Source organism: Lissotriton helveticus, chromosome 1_1 (assembly GCF_964261635.1).
Source record: "Lissotriton helveticus chromosome 1_1, aLisHel1.1, whole genome shotgun sequence".
Classification (NCBI taxonomy): Eukaryota; Metazoa; Chordata; class Amphibia; order Caudata; family Salamandridae; genus Lissotriton; species Lissotriton helveticus.
In genome coordinates, this window is record NC_136057.1 from 706424866 (window position 1) to 706439976 (window position 15111).

Here is a 15111-nt window from a genome sequence, read left to right on the forward strand (position 1 = left end):
CACAAAATCAGGAGTCATTCCAAAAATCGCTTTTCCATTCCAAGCTTCCATGTTGTCTAACCACCAACATAATTCTTTCTTTCCTTCCACATCCCAAGCTATCTTGTCTCCATACCACAATCCTTTTCTCAAGGCATTCCCTTTCATCCTCTGCAGAGCCCGATAGCGTAATGGACCTGGAAAAATCGCCTGCACTGATGAATTCAATAGACCAATAATCCTTGCTAATTCCCTCATAGAAATTACCTCTTTCTACAAACACTGTTTTATCTCTCTCTTTGTATTCCCCAGTTTCTTGCATGGAAGACTCAATTGACATGACATCGTATCCACCATGAAACCCAGAAACTCTATCTTTTGTGTTGGAATTAAACAAGATTTTTCTTTGTTTATTATGAAACCTAATCTTTCCAGCATCTCCATCACTTCCTTCATAGCACTCTTCAAATCCTTTTGACAATCTGACAAAATCAAAATATCCTCCAGATATATAATCATCCTCATTCCTCTCTTCCAAAAAAATGCTACTACTACTACCCTCATCACCTTTGTGAAACACCAAGGTGCTGACGATAGTCCGAAAGGAAGACATAAGAACTGATAAATCTTTCCTTTCCACCTGAACTGTAAATATTTTTGGCATTCCTCTGCCATTGGAATTGTAAGCATCTTTTGGATCAAACTTTACCATCCAATCGTTTTCTTTTACCAAATCCCTTAGGCAATGAATCCCCTCCATCTTGAAATGCCGATATACCAAAAAAATGTTTAGACCTCTTAGATTTATTACTGGACGCCACACCTTTTCCTTTTTCTCCACTAAAAACAAATTGCTTAGATAACAAATCTCCCACTCTTCCACTTCCTTTATAGCATTTTCCACCAATAAAGATATTATCTCCTTTTCCACAATAGCTTCTTGCTCCTGAGACATTATTATCTCTTTTGGTTCTACCTCCTGGTAAGGAGCACTTACAAAATCTATAACAAATCCTTGTACAGTTTGCAAGACCCAAGGATCCTTCGTTATTTTTTGCCATTCTTCTTTGAAAAATGTTATCCGACCTCCTCCTCCTGAATGGGAAAAACCAAAAGAAATCCCCATACTCACCTTGTCCTCCACTATTCTGTCCTCGTCTCCTCGAATATCTCCTCGCTCTACCATATCTTCCTCTTATTGGGTAAAAATTGGGGTTTTGTTGAAAACCCCTTCCTCTGTTCTGCCATCCATACTGATAGTTGTTCTGTACTCCATACTGGGACCTCTGCATGCCACGGCCAGTAAAGGGTCCCTTTCTACTTGCCCTTCCAAAAACTCCAAACATCTTTCGCATATTACCCTGAGCTTTATCCAATGATGTGAATGTTTCTACGTATTTTCTTATTCCCTTGACCAAACCATCACCGAACAAGAGACACTTTCTGTCCTCCTATACTTCTTTCTGTGCTAAGTCTCCCAACTTAGGATTGATCTTCATCAATATTGCCTTCCTCCTCTCCTGAAGTAATCCTGCATTGGCATTTCCCAAGAGAACTACCGCCCTCTGGCTCCAACCTCTCAACAACTCAATATCAATTTGCTCTTCAGTAGCATACGCATCCTCAGCCATATCCAATATTCTTCCCAATGGACCTAACACGTCCAACAATTTGTCTTGACAAATTTTCAAGGATCTCGCTAACCCCTTCCTTGGATCCCTTCCTAATCTAAATAAATAACTAATCAGATCTGGATCTAAATTAGGAGTAGCACAGACCTTTTCCTCAATCTTAGGCCTGGAGCATTCTGCTCTCATCAATCTCCTTACTTCTCTGTCCAAGGGCTTTGAAATCCAATTTTTAATACATTTAGCAACGTGGTCCAAGGGCCACAATTCACCACTTCTTGGGTGTTTCATATTAATTGGGCTGAACATTTGTCCAACAAAAGGATCTTTAATACTTTCACTTGAGGCTTCCACCTCCATATTTTCAAACTCCTCCAATCCATCATCCTATTCCAAATCCAAAACATACTCATCTAATACATCATCATCCTTTCCTGACCATATGTTTTGCATTTCTTCATCAAAATTCTCTTCTTCCTGTGCTGCCGCAAGGGGCATCCTCTCCATGCGTGCCACTTTGGACACCTTTCCTCATTTTGCCGCAAGGGACACCTTTCTTGTTATTACTCTCATTTTTTCCTTTTTTAACCATTTCCACTTAGATCTTTTCTTGCCTGTTTTCTCTGTACTCGTACCCTCACCCTCAGACAGAGAATAAAACTCTTCTTCTGACTCATTCGCACTCCTTTTCTTACTTTTAAGAAACTCATTCATAGTTTCCTTAACCTGCCTTTTCATCTCAAATTCGATAAACTTTTTGACAATCTCTTCATTAATCTTTCCTCCTGGAATATCTAAACCTTTCTCAAAATTCTCTTCCATTCCTACAATAAAAAATAACCTTACTCCTTTAAAAATCTTCTAATCCCGTTTTTCTATAATTCTCCACTCTTATTTCTATATCTCTCTCCCTTTATCCTCGTTCAGTGAATACAAATAAGCTCCTCACCAAATTACGTGGATCCGATCGTTTAACCGATCTTTAACTCTGCGTACCACCTATCTTTAAACTTGCATTCTGCCCAATCCAATATGGCCGCCAATCTCGCGTGAACACGTCTTTACGTCAGACGCCAGATGCGAGTTCTGCACTACCGCGAGACGGTTGCCTCTAAAGACGCCACTGACTGCCTTCTCTACCGCGAGGCTCACCATTTAAAAAACGCCACTGCGCGAGGTAAGCTCGCGTTAAATGCATTCAACTGAAAATACTCCTTCAATTCAAAATAAATAAGGATAAAATATCAGACGATCTCCTCCATTTTAACTAACTCACGTTCCCGAAAATACTCTCAAGTATTCACATATACAAAATTTCAATAATTAGCTTTATAAATAATACTCAACCTTTCCCTTTTTTATTTTTTTATTAAACCACTTCAAGAAATAATCCAAACAAACTATACAAAAGAGCATTCTTCCTTAAATTAGAAGATAGCTCTAAATCTAAAATATAACTCAACCACATTCTTACAATTTATAATAAATCATTCACTCATTCAGGAAAACGAAAAGAGTTTGACTTATCTGTTCCAGGAGCAGCAATAAAAGAGGAAGAATGTTGGTGTTCTTGGAATGCTTAAGGACTTGGTGTTCTTGGTTCTACTTTGAGGTTTTTTAAAGTGCTGCAGGAGTGGCAAATAAAAGTTGTTATGCATAATGATAGCCTCCGGTCTTGTAATGAAATCTGTGTTTGCTCCCTTCAAAATTCTTGCCACTTTGGGGCAAACACAAAGTCTGCTCTCAGCCGGGGGGAACTTTAAGAATGCTCCTGCCAGCCGGGAGCAGACTTTTGTTTGCTTCCCTCTCCACACTGATACGGGCAGGGAAATAGATCAAAATATTAGTAGCTGTTCCCCGATGGCAGGAGCAATGCCAGCTCTCACTGCAGGGAAGCAGAGCGGCCCCCTGCCCTTTATTTTAAGTAATGATCCTGGGGAATGGAGTCCCCAGGTCCTAACAAGTCTCGGGAGAGGGGTCCACTTGCCCCCACTCTCCTTTAATTTGAAAAGAAACGGTCCCTGTGGGATGGAGTCCCTAGGGCCTAACAAGGCTCAGGAAGGGCGCTGCTTGGATGGCACTTTGCTACTCCTATGCTTAAAAACTTTTCTAGAAAACAGACATTTGAGGTGAGCAGATTCAGAGTGTCACTGGTGTTGTAGTGTGCTCTATACAGCGGCTGTCCTCCACCTAAACCTGGGAACTACCCAGAGTTCTCTGCTTTCTTTTTTGCATAATTTGTGCAGCACTCAATGCATAAAAGGGTATACGTATGATGTACACAGGGTGCTCCCTTGTGGCTGGACAAAGCAAACCTCTCTGAAGAGCTGTAATGCAGTGAAATACATGCCAGGGGTTACTTTTATTCATTCCAGGTTGGCTTGGATGGTATTTTACCAATCTAAAGCTGTAATACTGTGCCTGGAGTGATAAAAGGTTTTTGTCATTTTACTTCACAGTGTGGATAGCACTGTGCTAATCCTATGCTTAAATACTTTGCTGTAGAAATGCAAATATACTTTGAGAGCACAGAGAACACACGCCTGCCCCTGGTAGGTGGAGAGACCCAGTGCTTAATTTGCACAAAAATAAGTGATACAGTTCTCGTCAGGAGGACATTGCACCTTGTACCACACATTGCCCCTGCCAGTGCCGCCAACGATAGTAACAACACAAGTACTAACATTCACACTCCTACAAGTGTGACAGTTTAATCTATTTCAGGCCACCAAAGCTACAAGAATGGCTTGGGTAGCAGGTAATATTCGATTTTAATGTACATCGAGTTAATAATTAACTGTTGTTGTGGTCATACCTAAATTAGCCAGACAGCACCACCTTGTGGCAGACTGTCACAGACCCCAGTGCTGACAATTAATTGCCGGTGCCAGGAACCGGAAACCACAGGCTCAAATTAAGCACTGGCAAGACTTCTCACCCACAGGAGTTCATTTTCTGACTTCAAGGGTCCCGGGGAGGTAGCCTATGACTGCTGCACCACCAGACATTAGCCTTTGAGAATATTCCCCCATGTTAAAACCAAAGTGTATGTTACCAACCACTGCTGGTTTTTCATACCAACGCATGCTGTCAGATAGGAACATGAAACGGAGCAATAATGATTCCGACATTTACTTGCTCTGCAAAGGGCAGACCAGCACAACCAGATCTGACATTATGAAGGAGTAAAATTAATATTTCATAAACATGTTGGATTTTCCAACCATTTCTCAAAGTTAAAGGTCACAGCAGTTCGTTACCGCTTGTTCGAAACGGAATAACTCTGGAAACTTGCAAGCATACTACTTTGCATAGTGTGCAATTACTATTGTTTCAAATAGTGAGAAGAATGTATCCCCCCCCCCAAAAAAAGCTTCTCTCCAGTATGAAAAGAATTATAAACTCTCTAATGATTGGCCAAGAGAAATTGCCATATTCATACTTAGATGTTCAGGATGATCGAGTAACAAACTACCACAAAGCACAGGCAAACTCATGTTCCAGACTTAATGCAGAAAAGTACAAATGACTTACAGAGGAAACATTAATGAGGTAGGTTGTTGGTCCTGTAATGATAGTAGGTTCCCGCCAACTGATGATAATACTTTGATTAGAAGAGGCTATCACAGTCACATTTTCTGGAGGTCCTTCTGGAGCTATAAAAAAAGATAATGTGATGTCATTTAAAGTCAACAAACAATTTGTGCTAGACCGTTTCCAGATAGGCAACCTGAAACGATTGCAATGCCGGGCATAAAAAGTGATGGATTTACAAAATTGTTACAAGGGAGCAGTTCGAATAGTACATACTCTTAGGACTGAAGAAATATTCTGTAACCATGTCACCATCTACTGATTCCCTCGCATGGAGACACACACACAGAAACAACCAGACACGCACACGGGCACACACTCACACAAAGCAGAGCAACTTATACACAACGCAGAACACACACGTTCAAGATCTTTAAAAAAATATAGTTTTTTGGTAGGTAGCTTAACATTGATCAAAATATTTAACACAAGATAGCTTCATTAACTTCCTCATATCTTTGGCTAACATGAAATGCAATGTTCCTTACCAGAGAGAATGTATTCCCTCAGCTGCAATCCTACCTAAGGTGACCCTTGTGGAATTGATTTAAACACCACGAAATGCATACAACTTCTAGTCTTTACTAAATGAATGATATAACTAAATATTTAAATATCCACTGACGTCAATAGGTCTGTAAAACTTTAATTGATTAAATCCTTGCGAATGTAACTTCTGGCATCTATGGAAATATCACCATTAATATCATAATGGAAGACCTCAGTCATGATTTATGGGCTGATATAACATTTCTACTGCGTTTTTAAGTTTTAGAATCTCTGCCAACTATTGGACTGTCAGGCAATTTCTAGAGGCCATGGAGCAGCCAGTGTTTGCATAGCAATGTCTATAATGTACTACTGGGGTCCTCACACCTTGGATACTACTGGACTGTCCATTGGATGCAAGATATTCCTATGTCTTGATTTTTTCTACAGGGTGCAGTGATCAATCAGTCAAGGCTTATTTTAGAAGATTATGAGGATTTCAACCTCAGGAACCTTATGGCATATATTGTTTTCACTACAAGAAAGCTATCAGGAATGGTTCTTCATTAAAGATGACACAAATGTAGAACAGTTCACCCTAATATATATGCAAAATACGCAAGGTCTTTGCACCTTCAAAGAGGAGATATGATTACAAAGATTTCAAAGCACAGCACTAATGTGGCACCATTAAATTTCATAGACAATGATATTCTATGGGCTTTTGATGATGAGTCTTGTGGTCAGTATTCCTTGGCAACCTCCAGAAATTCTCATGTCTCGGTTATTTTACTATGAAAATCAGTTTCTCAATTGTCTTGGAAGCCATGTAGCTATTTGAGTGAGTTTGACATTAGGATGCTAAGTTCTTGCTCAAAATCCTAAAACACACAACCCAACAGTGAGCTGGCACTGTGAACCCAATCACATGACATATCTAGTTAGCATGGAGGATGTAGCCCACATAGTTGCCAATGTCTGAGATCACAGGCATCCAGGATTCAGTGGTGTTGAGTAGACCTGGGTGGAGTGTGTGGAGTTCTGCTATGCGGAACGCCGCGAAGTGCCAAAAAAACTCTGGCACGCGTGGAGGAGTGTGATAAGCTGCACTGATTTTTAGTGCTGGGAGTTTGTCTGCGTGTAAAAGTAGGGTGAATGGCACCACCTGCAGTGCAAGAGGAGGCTGCTTCTTTCTGCCAATCGAGTAGATGTTCTACTCGAGCCGCAGCTTCCTCAACGTGAGGGCAGGTTTCTCAACAAGAGCGGTAGCGACCTTCCCCGAACACCTGCGTTGAGAAATCCCACTGGGAGGAGGTCTAGAGTATGATTTTTCTCGCTTGTGCTCATCAACTTAACATTGGGAAGTCGTGCAAGAGGAAAAACTCCGTTCTGCAGAGTTTTGCTAAACTCTGTGCAGAGTGGACAAAACTCAGCAAACTCCTCTGGAGGAGGGGAATTTCTCACCCACCTGTAGCGGTGACTTGCAACATAGTTCAGGGACAAGAAACACTGCTAACTAGGCTCAATGTCAGTGTTCAAAGGGCCAGCCACTATAATCAGGAATTGGGCTAACACTCAGTAGACATCTCACTGTGTCAAACTTTCAGCTTGTTATATCTCAAAAATTGAGGATCGTGGTGGAGTATTTGGGTGACAGGGATACCCACATGAGTGGAGTCACCAGTAGAAACATGGGTTCCAACAAGCAATTAAGCAGAGCAATAGCTAAGAGGTAGGGTTCTACCCCACATTTACACAGCAATATCTTTAAAATCTTAGGTTGCAGTCCGATGCTTCACTCAGTTCAGGATTTAACGAGACACACTTGAGCCAGTGGTATGAAACACAATGAACTGATGAGAAATGGAAGAAACCTTGCATCTCTAACAGACTATAAACAGAAGCAAGAAGGGTTCCCAAAATGTTTGGGCAAAGGGCACAAAAGGCTCAACAACAAATATGGTCTTTCTTTTGATGGCTCCATCACATTTATGATCTCGAAGTGCTATGGTTAAGCACAAATGATTCTTGTGGTTGTGTTAGATCATCTAGTCGGCATATCCACATGGCCAGCTGAAAGGGTCTTTCTACTCAATGTGGCCTCTAACTGACCTTCATTCCAGTAGGATTTTGCTTTTGACTTCAGTTCCGCTTCTCTCCTCTCCTGAGTGGACTCGCTGCAATCCTTTAAAGCGATACACAGAGTGGGACTCCCCTATAACACAAAGTTTCGTCACAGTCTGACGTAGAACAACAATTGGTTTTGTTCAGACACCCTTTCTTATCTTGGCAGTAAAGTTTCTTCCAAGTCTATAGTCAAATAAGGAGACAGTTAGTTATTATCCAATTCTGATGGCACTAGTGGGAACCCAAGGCAAATCATGAAGAGTGTCACTATAAAAATTCATAATTTTTCTAAATTCAGCCATGACAAACCTTCCTTATTGGAAGAGGTGAGAATACACCAATGATCAAAGCGGGTGTGCATTAAACAATTCAATGTTGACTTCCTGGGGTGTCTTATGCTTCAAGGCAGTGTGCAACTCAGAAGTACTGGTAAACCGGCCATACCAAATGTCAGAGTGTGAGTGTATGCATGTGTTTGTGTGTATGTTTGCGCGTATTTCGTGACAATTAGGAGGAGTTATCTGAATAACATTTATATAACCCTCCCAATGTTCCTCAATAAGTATCCCAGTCTGTACTAGGTAGGGCAAGGCAATATTGGGCAGCTAACTAGGGTGTCATTAGCAGATGGAGTGCCATTCACAACAAATAACCCCCCATTTCAAACTAACTACTCTACTGATTCTAACTATTCATTTATCAGTGCCATGCAATGATTGTTCAACAATTCTCTTTTCATATTGAAATGAATGGCACATAACCTCCTTAGATATCTACAAACAGTCCATGTGATGATATTGAATGTACCTCAAAATCTTCAATAAAGTGCACAACTTCAGGCCACAAAGCAAAAACTAAAGAAAGTAAAACATACTTGATATAAAAAAAAGCCTCTCCCCAATTATTTTAAAAACGTGTGGTTTGTGCATTAGTAACATTGGACCATGTCTTTTAGTTCTGAGAGCAAACTGTTTCCAACTGTTTTTGTTCATTAGATCTGTACATCTACCCACAGCGGGCCCAAAATGTTCTTGGACAACCTGGTGTCTTGATTGACAATGCCCTGGAAAGCAGGGAAGATCAGACTGAGGATCATGTTGGAGATTTCAAGCTGTGTGGTTGCAGCAACTTACTTAACAGCTGTCAGCGTACACTATAAAAGGAAATAGTGTACCGAAGGACACCACAGTGGCTCCAAGTTGAGTATGTAATAATTAGCATTCAATAATTAAAATGGCCATCAGGGAATAAGGGCAAACTGCTTTAAATTATACAGTGTTAGAAACCTACAGAAATAGAGGGCATACAATAGTTTCGGATGTAGGTCCCAGGAAAATTATGATGATTGTGTTGGGATGAATGAGGTACTTGAAATTGCACTGCATAGCAAAATACAACTGTTTCTGCTATACAAGTTGTTTATTGTTCTCGTATTTAACGTAGTACCACACAAGTTGTCATTGTGTGCTCTTTCTTGAGTATGTGTAAATGTGGCTACTGGGAGGCTATTGTATTATCAGCGGACTTCCAATAATGCACATTTCCTACTGGTTATATATAACTAAGATAGTATATTTATGAGGTTCTGGGTGACCTAAGGTAACGAGCGAGAGAGGCGTTAGAGGATGTGAGCAGAAATAAAAGGAAAATATGCTGTTTGTTAGAGATTCAGGGTTCAGCTTTCTGTCTACTTCTTTGTTGCATAGAGCCATGTCATAGTCAATGGCGTAATTGACCAGTTTAGTTCTCAAAGATCTTCTGAAGTGCACATGATTGGACCCCACAATTTTGTACACAGATAAGAGGGGTCTGTCGCTGACCCAATTGAGGTTCGTCAGCTACCACTGCAGATCTTTTGCATTCCCTCTAAGATCTGAACTATGTTGGAGAGCTTTCTTCTGATGCTGTGCCCACTGGAACTTCAGGTCCCACTGCAGAGAATGTATTACTGTAATCCACTGGAAAATAGGTTTACATTGATTCTAGGATCTTGTTGCGGTGATGTTATGAATTCTAAGGAACCGTGAAAGAAGCATGAATGGTCTTTTACTACTAGATTGCACGTGTGGCAAAATGGCATAAGAAGAAGTAGCAATACCTTTTCTCTAAAATCAGAAGCTGAAGCCAGACACTCTTCTAATATTGCACACATGGAGGAAAAAAACAACAAAAGATGCATTTTGTTCATATTCACATAGCAGGTTGTACAACAAAAAGTGGATTATTGCATGACATGCACCTTTATGTATTTTATTTACCATTAGGAAGTTTAAGGAATGTCACTGCAAGACACGTTTAATTATCCATCAATTAGCATAGTTGATAAGCTAAAAAAATGATATTGAACATTTGTGATTAGTGCATTTATTAAAGTGTTAGAAATATTTAGATTAAAATGGTTAGAATGACCAGATAACGTTAGTGTACATTAAGGCTATTTTTAGGCAGACTAGTTACAAAAGAGTTTAATTAAGTTGTTTTATTTAGGAAGTTAATAAGTTGGTTAATTCATTCGTTAACATATTTATTATTTATTTAACTACTTATTAAACCATGAATGTTGTCTGTACATTCATACCAATGATTAAATAGCGCCAGCTCTCTCACTTTAGTGTCAATGTTCACAAGTATACATGCATGGAGCAGCTGGCACTGTTTCCAAGCAAGGAAGACTTTCAAGCTAATTCCAAATGTAATTGAAACCTGTACTTAAGACCAACTGTCAACAGAAATGCACTTGAGCAATTTTACGGCTACTGTGTATGTTGAACATGTTCCTATATTTTGAGCATGTGTAAATCAAGGTGCTGTGAAACATCCCTTTTAGGTTGGAATTGAGTTCAGCTTAAAAGAAAAGTTTACTATAATGCTCCGCTCATCATAAAGCATCATACAACACCCTTTCAATATTTAACTTTAAATATTTGAAGAACAAACTTGGAATGGTACTAGAGATCTAAAATCAGTGACTTCTGCAGCCAAATTTGGAAGTAACTGGCTATACTGTAAGTGTTATCACAGGTTAAAAAGAATTCAGACACGCATGCATGCACACACACGCCCCTCTAGCCCTTCCTTTAAAGGATTTCAACCGTTATCATACTCACCATCACACAAGCTTGCCTTTGGTACTTGTGTATTAATTCTATGATGAGATTCCTTGTCCAAAGTCATGTATTTTTTCTATGTTGGTAATCACTGGCCTTGCTTTCTTTCAATGCACAATGTAACCGTTATTGTTGAAAACAAAAATCGGGACATTTCACAAACATAGAAGTAGGACTACAATTTCATTTGGACACAGTGAATATGCCTCTTCTGTCCGCATGTCATTATTCCGCATGCTGTCACAACGCGGTCGTAACAACGAACGCGTTGTGACAACGCATACCATTACTCCGCAAGTCGTTACAACGACTTGCGGAGGGGGGTGCTGGATGTTGGAATAGTAAACTTTACTATTCCAACTCCAGTCTGTGCGCACACTAGGGAAGGTGTTGGATTTTAAACCAACACCTTCTCCCCTCGTCCGCAAGTCGTTGTAACGACTTGCGGAGTAATGGAATGCATTGTCACAACACGGTCGTTGTAACGACCGCGTTGTGACAGAATGTGGGGTCACGGATGCGGGGTGAAGATGCTTTACCGACACAGTATGACACAAAAGATAATGCTGATAACATAGAAGTCACAGACAAGCTGGCACTAGTTGGAATACATTAAAACAACTTTTACACAGAGTACCATCTGTGATAATCAAATTGCTTTCTGGAAAGGCTGGTACTAAATTCTATATTGGAAGACATAAAACATTGTCTGCTTTTGTATATAGTCGACTCTCTCTAAAGAATAAGTTACTCACCTTTGGTATGACCGTATCTGGTACAGACTCTATATAGCTGCACACTCCTTACCTTAGTATTTTCCCCAGAGACAGACTGGATCATATATTTTGTGAGCAGTACCACTGCGAGCTGGTAGGTGTCATCGTTCGGCACTGCGTCAGCGTTGTTTTCGCCAGAAAGAGGCATGCGTGGTGCCTATACAGGCACCACCCAAGTCCACTGACATCACTTTCTTTTCGCAACTACTCACACCAGGTGCACGGATTTACAAGGAACACTGACAACTGGTGTGAATTTCTAAGGCCCTTAGAAGGGTGATCCTCATACTATAATCAGTTCGCAGAGTGGGGGGATGGGAGAGTCAGTAAGGACTCTGCAGCCAGACAGAGTATCTACCAGATAAGGCATTACCGAATGTAAGAACTTATTCATCTGATACAGACTTCTAGCCGTGGATTCATTACCTAAGAATAGATACCCAAGCAATACCGCCCGAAGGTGGGTCTGCGAATATATTAGACCAAGAAGTTGTGCAGGATTAAACAGGCAAACTGCCCATCATGACAGACCTGACTATCCAGACAGTATCGTCTGGTGAATGTATGTAGTGACACCCACGTTGCTACCTGACGGAGGTCCAGGACAGGGGGTCTGCAAGCTAACACAACAGTTGCAGCCTTGACTTTGGAGAAGTGAACATGCTAACCTTCAGGGGGTTGCTTTTGGGTGTTGCATAGCTGATCTTTGTGCAGAGCACTAGCCTTCATGAGAGGGTCAATGTAGAATGACAGTGCTGTCTTTTCAGTCCAGATGGTGAAGAATGAGGTGGAGCAAAGAAGGTAGGCAAGGTGATAGTCTGGCCTACATGAAAGGTTGTTACACCCTTCGTCAGAAAGGAGGCATGACTCCTTAGAACCAATTGTCTAAGTAAAAAAGGTGATATAAGAAGGATGCAAAGAGGATGCCTGCATTTCCCTGACCCTCCGGGCCAATATAACGGCCACTAAATATGCTGTCTTGAAAGTTAACTAACATAGTGGGCAGTTGTGCAGTGGTTTGAAAGGTGCGCACATGAGGAAAGTGAGGACCAGATTTAAGTCCCATTGGGGCATGATAAATGGTCCGGGAGGAAACAAATGTTGGTGAACTTTAAGGAACCAAGTCACAACACACAACACACACAACAGGTGATTTGAAAAAGAAGGTTGGTCCGGCAACTACTAAAAAGACAGAAATGGCTGATAAATAGCCCTTACCTGTGTCCAGAGCCGAGCCTTGCTGGGTCAAAGACAGAATAATTATTACAAATTTAGAAAGAGGTGGAGAGAGAAGGTCAATATTCCTTCAAGCACACCATGCCACAAAATTGTCCCTGTGGCAGGCATAGACCATCTTATTAGAGGGAAAACCTGGTTGCCAGCATAACATCATTAGACTTCAGGAGGAATGTCAAATCTACCAACTGTAACAGTTGAAGTTCCATGCAAGAAGGCGGATGGTGCACAGGTTTGGGTGCAGAACCCTCCATTGTAGCTGCAACAGAAGATCCCCCCATAGAGGCAGCCTCACCGGTGGACTGATGCTCATGCTCAATAGCTCAGTATACCGAATCTTGCACCACAAGAATGACTTGGTCTTGATCTTTCCTGATCTTCTTGATCTTTTAACTGTCTGTCCTGAAGAAGGTGTATAAAAAGCACAAAAGACACTGAAACGCGTCGACAAGAGGACTATTGTTTTATATTGTTTTTGTATAAATTTATTATATTAATTATGTATTGAAATATTGCAGATTAGATAGCGGACACGGTCCACTAAAAAATAGCAAGTGTAGATTGAATCAAAATTGTTTGAATCAACTATAGTGACGACTGTGTTATTGATTTTACCTGGTGTATCTTTCATTATAGAAAAAAAGACGAGTATTTTAATAAAATCAACAAACAAACCTTATTTTGTATTTTTGTCTATAGTTGTGTGATGTTAGAAACTAGATGGTCTAGGTATCACTATAGTAAATAACTGAATAGCACAGAAAGGAAATCTATTTTGTCTATTGTTTATACTACCCAGTCCTTTCTGGCTTCTCTGGGGAACTCTCTCTTTTTTGAGGAACTTGAGCTGCAGTGGCATTGGTGAAAAGGCATGCAAGCGGCTGGAGCTCTACTACAGGTGAAAAGCAACTTCGAGCGAGAGCTGCCTTGGAAACTCCAGTGTGCCAAACTGCTGACATTGCACATTGTTGGCAGTGGCAAACAGATCCAACCAAGGTTCTCCCCATTCTTGAAAGAGACCTTGTGCCACTTCCAGAAGAAGATGCCATTTGTGATCCACTAGGCATCAACAGCTGAGTTCTTCCTCCCTGGTATTCAGTGAACCAGCCGAGTGTTGAAACACCAGGGAAATGCTCTGACGTTGCAGCCATGTCCAGAGATGCAGGGCAGCTTGACAAATGGTGCACAACCCCACCCTGTTTGTTGAAGTACTACATGGCAGTGGTGTTGTCCATAAACCCCTGAACCAGTCTTCTCTTGATCAAGGGAAGAATTGCTTTCAATGCTAACCAGATTTCCCCGGAGCTTCAACAAGTTGATTTGAAGCCCGGACTCCGCAGGAGACCAGAGTCCTATGATCTCCACCTCTCCCAGATGGCCGCCCCAACTTAAGAGTGACACATCTGTCACTACAGTAATCTGCAACTTGGGAGTGGAGAGGGTTTGCTGCTGACCCAACTGCAGTTCGTCGGCTATCAATGCAGGTCTTTTGCATTCCCTCCCAGATTAAATGTCAACATTTGCGGATATCCCATAGAATGCATTCTCTCTACCTCGACATCAATCCTTTTGCGTTTCAGGTTATTGAAAAGCAAAACATGATAAGTGGGCCCAGCATGAGATGTCTTTATTCAATCATAATTCAATTTGAGAGTCAAATTCTTGGAACACCATATATTTTCAATCACCAAACATTAAACTCTAAAAGGTGTTGCATTTTAAAGGAAATTCATGTTACATCTCTATGGACCAAGTTTTCAGAGTATGCTGACAATAAATTGAAGTCTTCAAGTATGCAAAGTTTAGGGTGCTTTTGGCTAGTTCCGGTGAATCTAGGGTTAAAAGAGGGTGTCTGCAAATTAGGAGAAATCCAGTAGTATAATTGGATGATGATGGATGGCAATGGAGTAGAGCTCCATTTTGAGGAGCTATACGGTACTTTGTCAATTTGCTCCAAAGGGCTGCAGTATGAACAGCAGCGAAAACTCTCTGTTCTTTTCATTTCATGCATTTTATAAGCATTATATATCCAGCAGCGCAGTGGGCATAACGAAAGTTGAGGGGGGCTCCCCGCAAGATACATGGAGGGGCCCCCGCTCCAGATTTAAACTGGAGCTCTCGGGCCCCAAACCCCCTGCAGCTCGGGGGACCGCACTGCGGGGGCCTGTGTTATGT

General features: G+C 41.1%; 1 protein-coding gene across 1 annotated transcript in view; it reads right to left on the reverse strand.

The window, feature by feature from the left end:
- PTPRQ (protein tyrosine phosphatase receptor type Q) overlaps positions 1-15111 on the reverse strand; it is a 1500794-nt gene that overhangs the window by 441122 nt on the left and 1044561 nt on the right. Inside the window, exon 44 of the mRNA XM_078647981.1 lies at positions 5142-5263. Coding sequence (XP_078504107.1) covers positions 5142-5263 — 122 coding nt within the window. The remainder of the gene's footprint in view (positions 1-5141; positions 5264-15111) is intronic.